Source organism: Entelurus aequoreus, linkage group LG10 (genome assembly GCF_033978785.1).
Source record: "Entelurus aequoreus isolate RoL-2023_Sb linkage group LG10, RoL_Eaeq_v1.1, whole genome shotgun sequence".
Lineage (NCBI taxonomy): Eukaryota > Metazoa > Chordata > Actinopteri > Syngnathiformes > Syngnathidae > Entelurus > Entelurus aequoreus.
Window position 1 is genome coordinate 69163783 of NC_084740.1, and position 17518 is coordinate 69181300.

Here is a 17518-nt window from a genome sequence, read left to right on the forward strand (position 1 = left end):
TGTGAAATTAGTTATTTACACAGAAAGATTCTGTAAATGTTCATCATACCTTAATTGTTTCCAAACGGTACCTGTAAAACGGCTGATCAAACAAAACAGAAGTCATCATCATGGACCCACTAGCTGTGGAAGCTCGCTTTCCAATCAGCTAAACAGACTCAATAACTCCACGGTGACGTTTTGGTGAATTTACTGAGGAATGTGTGAAACTGAAACAATACAAAAATAATGCCATTGTAAGTTAATATGCTAACACAGACACTCGTAAACGTGTTAGCATATTAGCTAATGCTAACGACGCTAGTTTGATTACATTACAATAACACGTACAAATATGCATGAAAACACTCCTATAGAAATCACACTTGGGACGGTTTAGTAAGTAAGATTTGTTTTAGTGATATTGTAAAACTTACAAACGTTGCTTTGAGAAATGAATAAAGAATCCATACGAGTAAAAATGCTATGGACGTCTTTCCTGTTGAAAGCACTACTGGTCAATGGAAGGACACTGCAGCACCTGCAGTGAGCAAACTCGTCCAAAAGATGGCGCCATAGCACAAACAATAAAACAGATTCTTAGTGTATTTGCTTATTTTTAAAAAAAAGAAGTTTTTATTATAGCCGTCAGCAAAGAAAAATTTATAAATTAGCTGCACAATCTTATAAGCTGCAGGGTTCAAAGTACAAGAAAAAGGTAGTCCGGAATTTACGGTATATGTATGTATGTCATTATAATTATTTGTAATATGTGGCAGGTGGCTAAAACTTTTGGAAACACTGACAAGCAGTTAGCATGAGTATTACACTGTTTTGATGGGGTTTTTTTTGCAGACGCACGTACAAATGTACCCTCCGTGCCATTCTACACGTTGGTTGACGTGTGTGTGTGTGTGTGTGTGTGTGTGTGTGTGTTTCAGAAGGCTGACGTTGAAACACACTCGCACGTTACAGCTGGAGGAGGACGTCCTATGCGTGAAGTTCTCTCCCAACCACAGGCTTCTAGCCGTCTCTTTGCTGGACTGCACCGTCAAAGTCTTCTTTAGCGACACGCTGAAGGTAAACACTTCTGCACATTCATTAGCATTAAACGTTAGCTTTTAGCTGTTAGCATTAACTGTTAGTATTAAACGTCTCCACCCGGGCTCTGCAGTTCTTCCTGTCGCTGTACGGCCACAAGCTGCCCGTGCTTTGTCTGGACATCTCACACGTGAGTGGAGTTGGAGTATGTGTACCTCGCGTATGGAGTACGTTTGACGCTCGTAGGTACTTTCTGTTTTCAGGACAGCACGCTGATCGCCACCGGCTCCGCAGATCGCAACGTGAAGATCTGGGGTTTGGACTTTGGCGACTGTCACCGCTCCATGTTTGCACACGATGACAGGTAAGAACCCTCGTTTGGTCTCCCCCCGCTATTTTTCCTCCTCCTCCTTCTTCTTCTTCGGCATTGATTAAAAAACAGGGGTGTCCAAACTTTTTGCACTGAGGGCCGCACACTGAAAAATTCAAGCATGCGGGGGCCATTTTGCTACTTTACGTTATCCAGACCAATACAATATATATATATTTTTTAACCTTTAGTGCTCCCCTCAAGTTTGCTCTCATTATCCCAAAAGGGTCTCAGTCATAAAAATATAAAAAACAAGTCATATACTATTATTATTTTTTATTCAACACTTACAGTAAATCTCTAGATTAAAGGTGTCCAAACCATGGCCCGTGGGCTGGCGGCTTCATTTTGGCCTGTGAGACGTCATAAGTTTTGATAAGAAATCTGGCCGCAGGGAGATTTCAATTAATTTTTTAAAGTCAATTTTATATGCTGCTGTTTTGTCACTGTTTTGTTGACACTATGAGTAATTCAGGTCCATGACCACTTATCGTGCTATGGTTGTGACCAGGCGCAGCATTTACTTATGTGACCCAATGCAAACAACCTTCCCTAGTCATGGTGTAACAAAAAAACATTGTCACACATGACACAATATAACACAAGTTGCGGATATTGTAAAAAAAACGTCCATGCACCATAAAGAAAATTCAGAATTACACCCATTGAAATCCATTGCAGAGCATGATGGGAAACATTCAAAAAACTATCTCCACACTTATCCACGTTTGTTGCATTTTAGCTGCTTGATATTTCTGATTGATTACAAAACTTTAAGAAAGTAAACAAGGTAGGAGTCCAACTTTCACATACTCTTAATATCCAGTTATATTAATTATTTGATAGCCTATATATATATATATATATATATATATATATATATATATATATATATATATATATATATATATATATATATATATATATATATATATATATATATATATATATATATATATATATATATATATATATATATATATATATATATATATATATATAACCCTTGTGTGGTGTTTGGGTCTGTGGGACCCGTTTTCGATTTTTATCAAAAGAAAAATGATACAATTAATTAATTTTTCAAACTGAGACTCACTGGCTTTGGCTCATTTTCTGTGAAGAACATATATCAGAATACATATTTAATGAACACACACCATACATCCCCCCTACACATTTCTATTACATATAAGATGAAACTGGCAGAGAAATTTCCATGCAACTTTCATATTGTTGTTACTCAGCCGGTGTTTGTGGGTCTTAGACTTAGACTTCCTTTTTATTGTCATTTAAATTTGAACTTTACAGTACAGATAAAAACGAAATTTCGTTGCATTAGCTGGTAGACAGTGCAGGATAAAAAAGCAATAAGGTGCAGATGTAAATAAATAGATTACTGTAAAGATAAATATATTGCACTTTTGCATATGCATCCACGTTTATGGATATATGTTATATTGTCTTTATATTCCAGCGAGTTCATCCATTTTTGGGGAGAATTGAGGGGATTATTATGATGCTTACGGCCTGAGGGAAGAAGCTGTTACAGAACCTGGAGGTTCTGCTACGGAGGCTGCGGACCTCTTTCTAGAGTCCAGCAGTGAAAACAGTCCTTGGTGGGGGTGGGAGGAGTCTCTGCAGATTTTCTGAGCCCTGGTCAGGCAGCGGCTTTTTGCGATCTCCTGGATAGGAGGAAGAGTAGTCCTGATGATCTTTTCCGCCGTCCTCACCACTCTCTGGAGAGACTTCCAGTCTGAGGCACTGCAGGCTCCAGTCCAGACAGAGATGCTGTTGGTCAGCAGGCTCTCTATAGTGCCTCTGTAGAATGTGGTGAGAATGGGGGGAGGGAGCTGTGCTCTTTTCATCCCACGCAAAAAGTGCATATGCTGCTGAGCTCTTTTTACAAGTGTGTAGGGACCAGGTCATATTGTCAGTTATCTGCACCCCCAGGAACTTGGTGCTGCTTACCATCTCCACCGCTGTGCCATTGATGAAGAGTGGAGCGTGGCTGGACTGGTGCTTCCTGAAGTCGACAATGATCTCCTTGGTCTTGTCGATGTTCAGGACCAGGTTGTTGGTTCTGCACCAGTCAACCAGATGTTTCACCTTCTCCCTGTAGTACATGTCGTTGTTGTCACGGATGAGGCCCACTACTGTCGTGTCGTCCGCATACTTCACAATGTGGTTAGCAGTGGACCTGGCGCAGCAGTCATGGGTCATCAACGTGACGCAGCCCTGGGGGTCGCCGGTGCTCAGGGAGATGGCACTGGAGGTGTTGTCGCCCACTCTCACAGACTGGGGTCTGTCTGTGAGGAAGTCAAGCAGCCAGTTGCAAAGGGGGGTACTGAATCCAAGGGGGGCCAGTTTGCTCACCAAGTGCTGCAGGAGGATGGTGTTGAATGCTGAGCTGAAGTCCAGAAACAACATCCGCACGTGTGTGTCCTTTCCTTCCAGATGTGCTAAGCTCAGGTGGAGTGCAGAGGAGATGGCGTCCTCTGTGGAGCGGTTAGGGCAATAAGCAAACTGGTATGGGTCGAATTTGGGGGGAAGTCTGGAGACAATGTATTCCTTTACCAGCCTCTCGAAGCACTTCATTACAGATGTTTTTTGATAAGTCAGTATTTTAACATAAAAATGTTTGATTGTGAGGCATTAAAAGCCACAAAATGCAACGGGTCCATCAGACCCACGAACACTGGCTGAGTAACAACAATATGAACACCACACAAGGGATATATATATATATATAAAACTCGACCAAGTTTTTTTAGCCCAATTTAGGCCCCCAAGTCAAAGATTTTGGACACCCCTGCTCGAGATCTATTTGTCGTTGTAAATTTAAAAAAAAAAAGGAAAGGAAACCCTGTTTGTTTTGTAGTAAACATACAAATACCCGGTATGCAATATTTTCCCCAAATACATTTTTAAAGTGGAATATTTGATGTGAAGTAATTGGAGCCTTAAATAGGTCTCTGTACCGAGGATGTCGTTGTGGCTTGTACAGCCCTTTGAGACACTTGTGATTTAGGCCTATATAAATAAACATTGATTGATTGATTGATTGAATAATTCATAACAACGTAGATTTTGATTCATTATTATTTTTAAAGCAATGCCAATTTTTTATAATATAAAAAACAGTCCCACTTAAATTCTTGGGGATCCAAAAGGGCCCCACAACATTTTTTTTTTTAAAGAAATTATACAATTGTTTTTTGTTTTCTTTTTACTTTCATCACTTAAGTCTCTAGATTAACTTCAGCTCTATCCATCGATTCTAAGTTTTAATACTTTTTAAATGTTTTTGTTTGTTTGTTTTGTGCCCTTTATGGCAAATACACAAATTATGCAATATTTTTCCTCAAATAAGTTTTCAAAGTAGAATATTTGATGTGAAGAAATTGGAGCCGCATTTTGCAGACCCCTGGTCTAGCGACTTACAAGTGTTGAAAGTAAAAAAAAAAAGTATGATTTAATTCTAACACCTTTTTGGGGGGGGGGCCTTTTAGAACCCAAAGAATTCTAGTGGGATTTAAAAAAAAAAACTTGCATTGCTCAAAAAATAATAATGAATCAAAATCAATGTTTTTATGAATTTTTGACCTATTTAAGGCTCCAGCTACTCCATTAGACCATTTTATTAATGTTTGTTTGTTTGATTTAGGCCCTTTTTGTAAAAAGAAAAAAAAAAAACAAATAAATAATTAAATGATAAATGGGTTATACTTGTATAGCGCTTTTCTACCTTCAAGGTACTCAAAGCGCTTTGACAGTATTTCCACATTCACCCATTCACACACACATTCACACACTGATGGAGGGAGCTGCCATGCAAGGCGCTACCAGCACCCATAAGGAGCAAGGGTGAAGTGTCTTGCCCAAGGACACAACGGACGTGACTAGGATGGTAGAAGGTGGGGATTGAACCCCAGTAACCAGCAACCCTCCGATTACTGGCACAGCCACTCTACCAACTTTGCCACGCCGTCCCACTTTCAATACTTGAATTTCGAGGTCAATTTCAGATCTATCTGTCGATTAATATTTTATTAATTATTTTTTTATGATTTTGGTTGGTGTTTTTTTTGTCAAAGAAAACTTTAGTTTTTTATGGCAAACACACAAAATATGCAATATTTTCCCCCCAAAATATGTAAGTGTAATATTTGATGTTAAATGAGTGGTGCCTTAAATAGGTCAATAATTCATAAAGACATTGATTCATTATTATTTTTTGAGCAATGACAGTGTTTTTTAAAAATCCCACTAAAAGGGACGGCGTGGCGAAGTTGGTAGAGTGGCTGTGCCAGCAATCGGAGTGTTGCTGGTTACTGGGGTTCAATTCCCACCTTCTACCGTCCTAGTCACGTCCGTTGTGTCCTTGGGCAAGACACTTCACCCTTTTCCTCTGATGGCTGCTGGTTAGCGCCTTGCATGGCAGCTCCCACCATCAGTGTGTGAATGTGTGTGTGAATGGGTAAATGTGGAAATAGTGTCAAAGCGCTTTGAGTACCTTGAAGGTAGAAAAGCGCTATACAAGTATAACCCATTTATCATTTATCATTTAAAATTCTTGAGGATTCATAAGGGTCCCACTCGTGTTTAAAAATAACTCCTACATTTTTAAAAATTATTTTCAACACTTAAATCTCTAGATCAACTTCAGATCTAACCGTCGATTATAAGTTTTTATTTTTTGATTTGAATGTATTATTTTTTGAGAAACAACTTTTTTTGTTTTTTTAAAGATCCCACTTAAATTTTTGCGGACCCAAAAGGGCCCTACTAAAGTGTTAAAATAAGTCATACATTTTATTTTCTTACTACTTTTTTATTTTTTACACTAAAATCTCTTGATTAATTTCAGATGTATCCGTCGATTATTATTTTTTAAAGTACATTTTCTTATGTCTTTAGTTGGGTTTTTTGCATTTTTTGTCAAGGAGAACTATGTTTTTTATGGCAAACACACAACATTTTTCCCAAATAATATTTCAAAGTGTAATATTTGATGTGAAGTAATTGTAGCATTAAATAGGTCAATAATTCATAATAACATTGATTTTGAATCATTATTATTTTTTGAGCAATTAGTGTTTTTTAAACCCCACTAAAATTATTGGGGATTCAAAAGGGCCCCACTCGTGTTAAAAAGAACTTTTTATTTTTATTTTTTATTTTTATTTTATTTTTTTTTTACTTTCAACACTTAAATCTCTAGATCAAGTTCAAATTTAACCGTTGATTATACATTTTTTTGTCTTTTGATTTTAATTCTTTTTATTTTATTTTTAGGAATGGCTGTTTCTTTTTCTTTTTAAAAAAAAATATTCCACAAAAATGATTGGGTACCCAAAAACTGTTAAAATAAATCGTAAATTTTTTCGTACTACTTTTTTACTTTCAACTATTTCATCTCCAGATCGATTTTTTTTATGTTTTTGGTTGGGTTTTTAGCCCTTTTTGTTAAAAAAAAAAAAAAAACAGATTTTTATGGCAAACACACGAAATATGCAATTTTACTTTCAACACTTAAATCTCTAGATCAACTTCAAATGTAACCGTCAACATTTTTAGTTTTTTGTCTTGATTTTAATTCATTATTTTTTGAGGAATGACAGTTTCTTTTGAAAAAAAAATATCTCACTAAAATTGTTGGGGACCCAAAAGGGCCCCACTCATTAAAGTGTTAAAATAAGTCATACATTTTTTTCTTACTACTTTTTTACTATCAACACTTAAATTTCGAGATCGATTTTTTTATGTTTTTGGTTGGGTTTTAAGACCTTTTTGTCAAAGAAATCTAGTTTCTATCGCAATCACACAAAATATGAAATATTCTTCCCAAAAAAATGTTTCAAAGTGGAATATTTTATGTGAAATAATTGGAGCCTATTTAGGTCAATAATTTATAACATTGAGTTTTAAAGGAAAAAAAAGCCTGCATGCCAACTTAGTGTTATTAAAGTCAACATTGCAACTTTTTCTTGTTACCATTAATCTGTTTGCTCTTTTATTCCGCTGTTTTTTATTAGCATTTTTAGAATGTGCCATGGGCCTTTGAAACATTAGCTTCGGTCTGCAAATGACCCCCGGGCCACACTTCGGACACCCCTGCGATAAGGACTAACTTCCCGTGTGTCCCCGCTCTGCAGCGTCATGTACCTCCAGTTCGTCCCCAAGACACACTTGTTCTTCACAGCGGGCAAGGACAAGAAGATCAAACAGTGGGACGCAGACAAGTTTGAGCACATCCAGACCTTAGAGGTCAGTCTCTGCAACAGCTGAAAGATTGGAGCTCAAGGTCGGGACTCTAACTCCTCTTCTTCCCCCGCCAAGGGTCACCATCGCGAGGTGTGGTGTCTGAGCATCAGCCCCAACGGCGACCATCTTGTCTCCTCCTCACATGACAAGTCCCTGCGCCTGTGGGAGAGGACGCGGGAGCCCATCATCCTGGAGGAGGAGAGAGAGATTGTGAGCAGGAAGAGGACCGCGGCGCCATCTTTTATTCCAGCCTTCCTCTGCAATGTCTTTTTATTTCACAGGTTCGAGAAGCCGAGTTCGAGGAGAGCTTGGCCAAAGGAGACGCTCCGGTGGTGAGTGACGTCGTCCTCTTCCTGACCCACAACCCAGCAGCCGCATGGATTCCTTAGCCAATCACCTGTCTCCATGCTGATCCCGCAGGTACCTGGAGAGACCCAAGGCGAGGCTGCACCGGCTGCCAAAAAGACTGTGGAGACCGTGAAAGCTGTACGTTGACTTCCATCTGTGGCTAGCACTTTAGCCAGCACTTTAGCCTTCATTTTAACCAGCACTTGAGCCTTCACTTTAGCCAGCACTTTAGCCTTCATTTTAGCCAGCACTTTAGCCTTCATTTTAGCCAGCACTTGAGCCTTCACTTTAGCCAGCACTTTAGCCTTCATTTTAGCCAGCACTTGAGCCTTCACTTTAGCCAGCACTTTAGCCTTCACTTTAGCCAGGACTTTAGCCTTCATTTTAGCCAGCACTTGAGCCTTCACTTTTGCCTTCATTTTAGCCAGCACTTGAGCCTTCACTTTAGCCAGCACTTTAGCCTTCATTTTAGGCAGCGCTTGAGCCTTCACTTGAGCCTTCACTTGAGCCAGCACTTTATCCAGCATTTTAGCCAGCACTTGAGCCTTCACTTTAGCCAGCACTTTAGCCTTAATTTTAGCCTACACTTGAGCCTTCACTTGAGCCTACACTTGAGCCAGAAGTTAGCCAGCACTTTAGCTAGCACTTTTGCCTTCACTTGAGTCAGAATTTAACCAGCACTTTAGCCAGCACTTTAGCCTTCATTTTAGCCAGCACTTGAGCCTTCTCTTTAGCCAGCACTTTAGCCTTCATTTTATCCAGCACTTTAGCCTTAATTTTAGCCAGCACTTGAGCCTTCTGTTTAGCCAGCACTTTAGCCTTCATTTTATCCAGCACTTTAGCCTTCATTTTAGCCAGCACTTGAGCCTTCACTTTAGCCAGCACTTTAGCCTTAATTTTAGCCTTCACTTGAGCCTTCACTTGAGCCTACACTTGAGCCTTCACTTGCGCCTTCACTTTAGCCAGCACTTTATCCAGCACTTTAGCCAGAAGTTAGCCAGCACTTTAGCCAGCACTTTTGCCTTCACTTGAGTCAGAATTTAACCAGCACTTTAGCCTTCATTTTAGCCAGCACTCGAGCCTTCACTTTAGCCAGTTCTTTAGCCTTCATTTTAGCCAGCACTTTAGCCTTCACTTTAGCCAGCACTTGAGCCTTCACTTTAGCCAGCACTTTAGCCTTCATTTTAGCCAGCACTTGAGCCTTCACTTTAGCCAGCATTTTAGCCTTCATTTTAGCCAGCACTTGAGCCTTCACTTTAGCCAGCACTTTAGCCTTCATTTTAGCCAGCACTTGAGCCTTCACTTTAGCCAGCACTTTAGCCTTCATTTTAGCCAGCACTTTAGCCTTCATTTTAGCCAGCACTTGAGCCTTCACTTTAGCCTTCACTTGAGCCTTCACTTGAGCCTTCACTTTAGCCAGCACTTTATCCAGCACTTTAGCCTTCAGTTTAGCCAGCACTTTAGCCTTCATTTTAGCCAGCACTTGAGCCTTCACTTTAGCCAGCACTTTAGCCTTCATTTTAGCCAGCACTTGAGCCTTCACTTTAGCCAGCACTTTAGCCTTCATTTTATCCAGCACTTTAGCCTTCATTTTAGCCAGCACTTGAGCCTTCACTTTAGCCTACACTTGAGCCTTCACTTTAGCCAGCACTTTATCCAGCACTTTAGCCTTCACTTTAGCCAGAAGTTAGCCAGCACTTTAGCCAGCACTTTTGCCTTCACTTGAGTCAGAAATTAACCAGCACTTTAGCCAGCACTTTAGCCTTCATTTTAGCCAGCACTCGAGCCTTCACTTTAGCCAGTTCTTTAGCCTTCATTTTAGCCAGCACTTGAGCCTTCACTTTAGCCAGCACTTTAGCCTTCATTTTAGCCAGCACTTGAGCCTTCACTTTAGCCAGCACTTTAGCCTTCACTTTAGCCAGAAGTTAGCCAGCACTTTAGCCAGCACTTTTGCCTTCTCTTGAGTCAGAATTTAGCCAGCACTTTAGCCTTCACTTTAGCCAGAATTTAACCAGCACTTTAGCTAGCACTTTAGTTAGCACTGTAACTAGCACTTTATCTAGCACCGTGCACTATTAGCTCCGAGATGAAGGCTATCTGACGTGTGTTTGTGTGTGTCAGGCTGAGCGCATCATGGAGGCTCTGGAGCTCCTCAGGCAGGAGAACAGGAAGATGGAGGAACATAAATATGCTTGTGAGCGTGCTGGAAAAGAGGTGGGAATGCTGTCATGTTGCTTACTGGCCACTTCATTAGGTACACCAGGGTTCATTTACTGGGTGTTCACACACTTGTCTCTTTCTAATATTTACACCAGTGGTCCCCAACCACCGGACCGATTGGTACCGGGCCGCGCAAGAAATTAAAAAAAAAAAAATAAATATTATTTTATTTTTTTAATTAAATCAACATAAAAAACACAATATATACATTATATATCAATATAGATCAATACAGTCTGCAGAGATACAGTCCGTAAGCACATATGATTGTATTTATTTATGGGGAAAAAATTTTTTTTTCAAGCGTTGACCCGTCCCCAGCTACAAAAAGGTTGGGGACCACTGATTTACACCACAGGTCGACAAACTTGGGGGGCCGCATTAAGATAAAAAAAAAAACTAACTATATATATATGTATATATATATATATATATATATATATGTGTGTGTGTGTCTATGTATGTATGTATGTATGTATGTATGTATGTACGGTATATATATATATATATATATATATATATATATATATATATATATATATATATATATATATATATATATATATATATATATATATATATATATATATATATATTATATATATATGTGTGTGTGTGTGTGTGTGTGTGTGTGTGTATGTATGTATGTATGTATGTGTGTATGCTTAACTTATGATTGCAAAGCAAGTTATCCATCAAATTGTACACTATAAAAGTGACCAATAGATTTTACTGTAAAATTTAGAGAGGTTTTTTACAGCATGTCAGTGTAAGTTGAAAAAAACAACCAAAGTTTGTTTTTTTATACAGTAAAATTCTGTCGACTGAGCTGTCAGGTTTTGTTTTTTTTACCGTAAAATTAATGGTTGATGTTTTTACGGTGTGTTACTGTAAATGGAATAACGATACCACATTTTATTATGGTAAAAGTTGCCAAAATAAAATACAAAAATGTTTTCTATTTACAGTAATATGTTGTAAAGAATAATAATACTAAAAAAAAACACCATATATTTTACAGTAAAAGTCTGGCAACTAAGCTGCCAGTTTTTTTCCGTAAACAACAGTGGTAAAATCCACAGATTGTTTTTTACACTGTACGTAAAAAAAAGAAAGTAAAATAGGCAAATTCATTAATTATTTACTGTTACAAGCGGCCCTCTAATGGCAGCCATGACTGCGGTGTGGCCCTCAATGAAAACAAGTTTGACACCCCTGATCTACACTACCATTCAAAAGTTTGGGGTCACATTGAAATGTCCTTATTTTTGAAGGAAAAGCCCTGTACTTTTCAATGAAGATAACTTTAAACTAGTCTTAACTTTAAAGAAATACACTCTATACATTGCTAATATGGTAAATGACTATTCTAGCTGCAAATGTCTGGTTTTTGGTGCAATATCTACATAGGTGTATAGAGGCCCATTTCCAGAAACTATCACTCCAGTGTTCTAATGGTACAATGTGTTTGCTCATTGGCTCAGAAGGCTAATTGATGATTAGAAAACCCTTGTGCAATCACGTTCACACATCTGAAAACAGTTTAGCTCGTTACAGAAGCTACAAAACTGACCTTCCTTTGAGCAGATTGAGTTTCTGGAGCATCACATTTGTGGGGTCAATTAAACGCTCAAAATGGCCAGAAAAAGAGAACTTTCATCTGAAACTCGACAGTCTACTCTTGTTCTTAGAAATGAAGGCTATTCCACAAAATTGTTTGGGTGACCCCAAACTTTTGAACGGTAGTGTACATCAACAATATTTGTCTGAGTGTCTGGACTAGACAGATAAAAACCCCATTTTTAATTGATTTTGGATTTTTTTGACCGATTAAGAATCGTTACAAATAAGAATCACGATTCATTCATTTTTTTTTGGCACCCCTACTAAATATAGGTAAAAACACGCCGTGAGCCAGTCTTCTTGTTACATTTGTGATGTCTTGCTGCAGTGATTTACACCATCTCGTATACATAAGGCAGCCAAAACATTAGGTACAGGTCCTATCTTGAATAAAACTGAGCATTATTATTTTTGCTCATGAAAAGTGTACCTTCATGATGGTAATAATTAACGTGACCTTGTCTCGCAGCTGGCGCCCCCCGAGCCCAATTCCATCCTTGTGGCCTTTGGAAACATTTCTGTAAGCACCACATAAGCACTCCAATTTTTTTAAAAATGTATTCCACTCACAAATATTCACTGTGTGTTCCTCTTCCAGCCGTCTCGCTACGTCCTAGACGTCATCAAGAAGGTCCGGTCCAGGTGAGACGCAGCCTCTCGGGTCACATGTCCGTTGCCCCTCCCGCTCCCCTTAACCTTGCGATGCTATGTTAGCGAGCTGGAGGTTTCCCTGCTGGTCCTGCCGTTCTCGTACGTTCCCGAGCTGTTGGCGCTCTTCGACGGATTCATCCGGCAAGGCCTGGACGTGGAGCTGGTGTGTCGCTGCCTCTTCTTCCTGCTCAAGTGAGTTTCCTGACAGACACGCCGTTGCTTCCGCCCACAAGGTGGTGCTAGCATCGCTCGTCAGCCTGAAGGTGTAAACATAAGTTACATAACCCTGGTTTACTGTGACGAAAGAGTACACACCAGAAAACACAAACTGGGAGCTGATGGAGATCAGCTGATAACACAACCTTACGTCTAAATTTGTTTTTTTTTAAATCACTTTTAACTCTTTGGGTTGAATTTGAAATGACAAACTGTCTATTTTTGTTTTGTATTTACCGTATTTCCTTGAATAGCCGCAGGGGCGTTAATTAATTTAAAACCTCCTGTCACTCCTGCGTTTACCGGAAGCCTGCGGGATGGCCGTGCATGCGGTAATTATTTTAAAACCTCTTCTCACTCCGGCGTTTACCAAAAGGAATCCGGTAAATTTAGGCGTGCGCTTTGAGTGTGATGTAAGCATACCATCATGAAAAGCACATTTAATAAAAAAAACGTTATTATGGTCTTACCTGTACTTATAAATGGAGTCCATTTGCAGCTCCTTCTGACCAAAAGCATCGATAACTTGTTTATAGAAGTCTTCATTATTTTCTTTCTTCCGTTTTAAAAGTCTCTCTGTCTCGATGGAGATATTCCTTTAATTATTACCTCCTGCTTCGATTGAAAGTCCAGTTTAGAAAACTGTTTTATTTTAGATACCGGTATGTAATCCTCCTTGTTAAACGCAGAGGAAAAAAAAAAAAAATCTCTTGCTGCGTGTGTTCACTTCTTCTGCAGTACCGGAAGTCGCAAGAAGGATCACTAGCGCGGCAGCGCCCTCTACCACCAGGAGGCGGGAGTCATTTGATGACTCATACAGTATTTAACACACGCAGCTACGGTATATTAATAAAACATAGCTGCTTACTGTTCTTTTTAGCATACTGTACCGGTATTCAATAGCTTGGACCTTAAATCCTACTGAATAGCTCTTTATCTTTTTTCCTTTGTGCGATTGTAAACTACTGAAAGCAGCTTCCTCCATTTTGAAAATGAGGACAGGTAAAGCGTCACTCGTGACGTAACGAATTTGACCCGGTGGAAGTTCTAGCCATATGCTAAATATTTTGCGAAACGAGTTTGACCCGGCGAAAATGATAGACATGCGATAATAAAATTAATATTTTGCGAAACGAATTTGATCCGGCGTCAATAATGAACTGGCGATAAGGCCAAGCATGCGTTAATTATTTTGAGAAACGAGTTTGACCCGGCAGTAATTCTAGACGTGCGAATACTATCTTGCCTGCGCCAATTCAAGGAAATACGGTAGTTGTATTTAGTGTAACGGTTATGCGGATACTGTGGTATTTTGGTTTCAAAGTCTTCACAATAATACTTCCTGACGGTGTCCAACAAAAAGTCGCTGTGTAGTTTTTTTCTGGCGCTTTAGCGTTGGCCGGGTCTGAAAATAAACATTTCCCAGAATCCTCTGCACCGTGCATGAACATCACCTTGTTCAAAGAACGAAACCAACACAGTGCATGAACTCACAACAAACGACACACCTCTAGTGTGACTTCTGCAGTTGCCGTATACACAATACCACGACAGGGAGACGTTTTTATTTACACGATGAGTCGGGTGTGTCTCGACCTCCGCGGCGGAGGCTCCGCCGAACCCCTGAGGCCGACTCACTGAACCCCTAGGGTTCGAACGAACCCAGAGTAAGAACCACTGCCCTAGTGTGTGAATGTTGTCTGTCTATCTGTGTTGGCCCTGCGATGAGGTGGCGACTTGTCCAGGGTGTACCCCGCCTTCCGCCCGAATGCAGCTGAGATAGGCTCCAGCACCCCCCGCGACTCAGAACGGGACAAGCGGTAGAAAATGGATGGATGGATGGATCACTGCCACAAGTAGTGTAAAAGTGTATTACAACTGAGTACCGCTGCAGACCAACTATTGTTAAAAAAAAACACTGAACTAACTAGAAACCAATTCACAAGATTATTCAATGATTTTTATATCGGTATCCCTGTATTTCCTTGGTATCGAACTGATGACATAATGCCCTGTATCACTAACACCTACTGTCTGCTAAGCTAGCAGACTGAGATGTTAGCAAGAGCAAAACTTACTGCCAGTTCTTATATTGGACATTTAAGATATAGGCCGCTATAATCTGATACCTGTTTTTTAGTTGTTTTTTTGTATTTTTTTGCCGATATCAATATCGGATCTGGACACCCCGAATAATCACAATCATAAAGTCACTCCTTAATTAGTACTTTATAGAAGTTGACAGTTTATCTTCCTCATTTATTTTGGGCCAATAAATGTGAACATTTGAATGGTTCATTACAGTATGGTAGGGATTCATATGGAGGAAGAGGTGGGGTTAATCATTTTGCAATGCAGTCTGCTGAAAATGATGGAAAGCGCCACTCTGCACAGCAACTGTGGTCAAAGTTGGAACACGCTTCAAGATAGTCAATGCACATCCGGTGGCTGACGTGAATAGCGCAACTACCAAATTTGTCACGTATCATGTGTCAGGTAAACCGCGACGAATGGGGCGTTTAGCATTATATAACAATGAAATGATAAAGATTACGTCTATGCCACGACCTTGTCTGAGTGGATCATCGGGACTTTTTCTCGCCTCAGGATTCATTTTGGTCAGATCTCCAGCAGCCAGAAGCTCCTCGCCGTCATCGATGACCTCCGCACCCACACGCTCTCCAAAGTGAAGGAGATCCGGGTAAGTCGCCTCCGAGCAAGATGGCCGCCTTGTCTTGTCGGCGCCCTCACGTGTCTCCTCCTCGCTGGAGCAGGACCTGATGGGCTTCAACAGCGCCGCCCTGCAGTTCCTCCAGCGCCAGATCGAGAGTAAGGAGGAAGTGATGTTTTTCATGGACGCCACGGACCGGCTGAAGGAGAAGAAGAAGAAGAAGAGGAAGAGGGAGCGAGCCATCCTCACCATCGCTTGAAAGATCACGTTGTGTTTTCTACAGTTAGCGTCTTGAATAAATACCTTGTTCTCACCTTGCCCACCAGCCTTGCTTCGCGTGCAATTCAAGACTTCCTGTCTGGGCCCTGGACCGCCGCCTTGGTGTCCCACAGGGCTCCCCCCTCTGCCCCTCCCCTTCTGCTCGGCCTCCCTGAGAGTGAGGAGATGTGGTTTGACTTTACAAGCTTGTAATTTCTCACATGCATGTACGACACGCTGGCGGTAACGCTGTGTCAACATGGCCGACGCCATCCTTCTAGAACTTTTTTCCACTGACGGCCGCGCACTAAAAAATGAAAGCATACATTTTCCTATTTTTTAACTTTTAGTGCTCCCCTCAAGTTTGGTCTTGGGGTCTCAATCTTAAAAATATTAAAATTTTCATATAAGAAAAAAAATATATATATTTTTTTTAAACCTAATTCTCTATCACAGGTGTCAAACACTAGACCCGTGGGCCAAATCTGGCCCGTCACATCATTTTATTGTGGCCCATCACATTCTAATGTGGCACATCACATTTTATTGTGCCACGCCATGTTTTATTTTGGCCCACCACATTCTAATCCAGCACACCGTATCGTTTTATGTGGTCTGTCACATCATTTAATGTAGTCCGCTGCATCATTTTAATGTGGTATTTAAGGTATTTGATTTTTAAAGCGGCCTCTCATGTCATTTTAACGTGGTGGACCACATTTTTATAATGTGGTCCACCATGTTATTTATCTGGCAAGCTACATCATTTTATTTTGGCACACCACATCATTTTATGTGGTCCGCCGCATAATTTTAAGGTGGCCCCCCATATCATTTTAAAGTGGCTCACCACGTCATTTTATGTGGTGCTCCACAGAATTTTTGTGGCAAGCCATACCTTTATGTGACCGGTCACACATTTTTTAATGTAGTCCGCCGCATAATTTTAATGTGGCCCCCCCATATAATTTTAAAGTGACTCACCACATCATTTTATGTGGTGTTCCACATCATTTTTGTGGCCGGTCACATCTTTTTAAGGTGGTCCACTTTGGCCCACTGCATCATTTTTTGTTTGGCCCACCGCATCATTTCATGTGGTCCGCCACATCATTTAATGTAGTCCGCCGCATAATTTTAACGTGGTATTCAAGGTAATTTACGTGGCCAGCCACATTTTATGTTGGCCCACCACATCATTTTAAAGTGGTCCGCCACATCATTTAATGTAGTCCGCCGCATAGTTTTAATGTGGTATTCAAGGTAATTTACGTGGCCAGCCACATTTTTTGTTGGCCCACCACATCATTTTAAAGTGGTCCGCCACATCATTTAATGTAGTCCGCTGCATAATTTTAAGGTGGCCCCTCATATTATTTTAAAGTGACTCACCACGTCATTTTATGTGGTGTTCCACATCATTTTTGTGGCCGGTCACATCTTTTTAAGGTGGTCCACTTTGGCCCCCTGCATCATTTTATTTTGGCCCACCGCATCATTTTATGTGGTCCGCCACATCATTTCATGTAGTCCGCCGCATAATTTTAAAGTGGTATTCAAGGTAATTTACGTGGCCAGCCACATTTTATTTTGGCCCACTGCATCATTTTAACATGGCCCACCACATCATTTTAAAGTGGTCCGCCACATCATTTAATGTAGTCTGTCGCGTAATTTTAAAGTGGCCCCTCCATGTCACTTTAAAGTGGATCACCACATAATTTTATGTGGTATTCAAGGTCATTTATTTGGCCTGCCAAACCTTTTTTACGTGGCCGGCTACGTCTTTTTATTTTGGCCAACTGCGTTATTTTAAAGTAGCCCGCCACATAATTCTAAAGTGGCCCACCACTTCATTTAATGTAGCACGCTGCATA

At 40.3% G+C, this 17518-nt stretch overlaps 1 protein-coding gene across 3 annotated transcripts in view; it reads left to right on the forward strand.

Annotated features, from left to right (window-relative positions):
• The window catches only part of wdr3 (WD repeat domain 3), a 33101-nt gene extending 17401 nt beyond the window's left edge, over window positions 1-15700 (forward strand). For all 3 annotated transcript variants that reach the window (XM_062061532.1, XM_062061530.1, XM_062061531.1), the window contains exons 15-27: window positions 921-1059; window positions 1154-1210; window positions 1284-1384; window positions 7546-7657; window positions 7730-7864; window positions 7936-7986; window positions 8075-8140; window positions 10124-10216; window positions 12315-12365; window positions 12444-12487; window positions 12560-12688; window positions 15320-15413; window positions 15487-15700. In XM_062061532.1, coding sequence (XP_061917516.1) covers window positions 921-1059; window positions 1154-1210; window positions 1284-1384; window positions 7546-7657; window positions 7730-7864; window positions 7936-7986; window positions 8075-8140; window positions 10124-10216; window positions 12315-12365; window positions 12444-12487; window positions 12560-12688; window positions 15320-15413; window positions 15487-15642 — 1228 coding nt within the window. In that variant the 3' untranslated portion in view covers window positions 15643-15700. The remainder of the gene's footprint in view (window positions 1-920; window positions 1060-1153; window positions 1211-1283; window positions 1385-7545; window positions 7658-7729; window positions 7865-7935; window positions 7987-8074; window positions 8141-10123; window positions 10217-12314; window positions 12366-12443; window positions 12488-12559; window positions 12689-15319; window positions 15414-15486) is intronic.
• Window positions 15701-17518: the final 1818 nt, after the last annotated feature.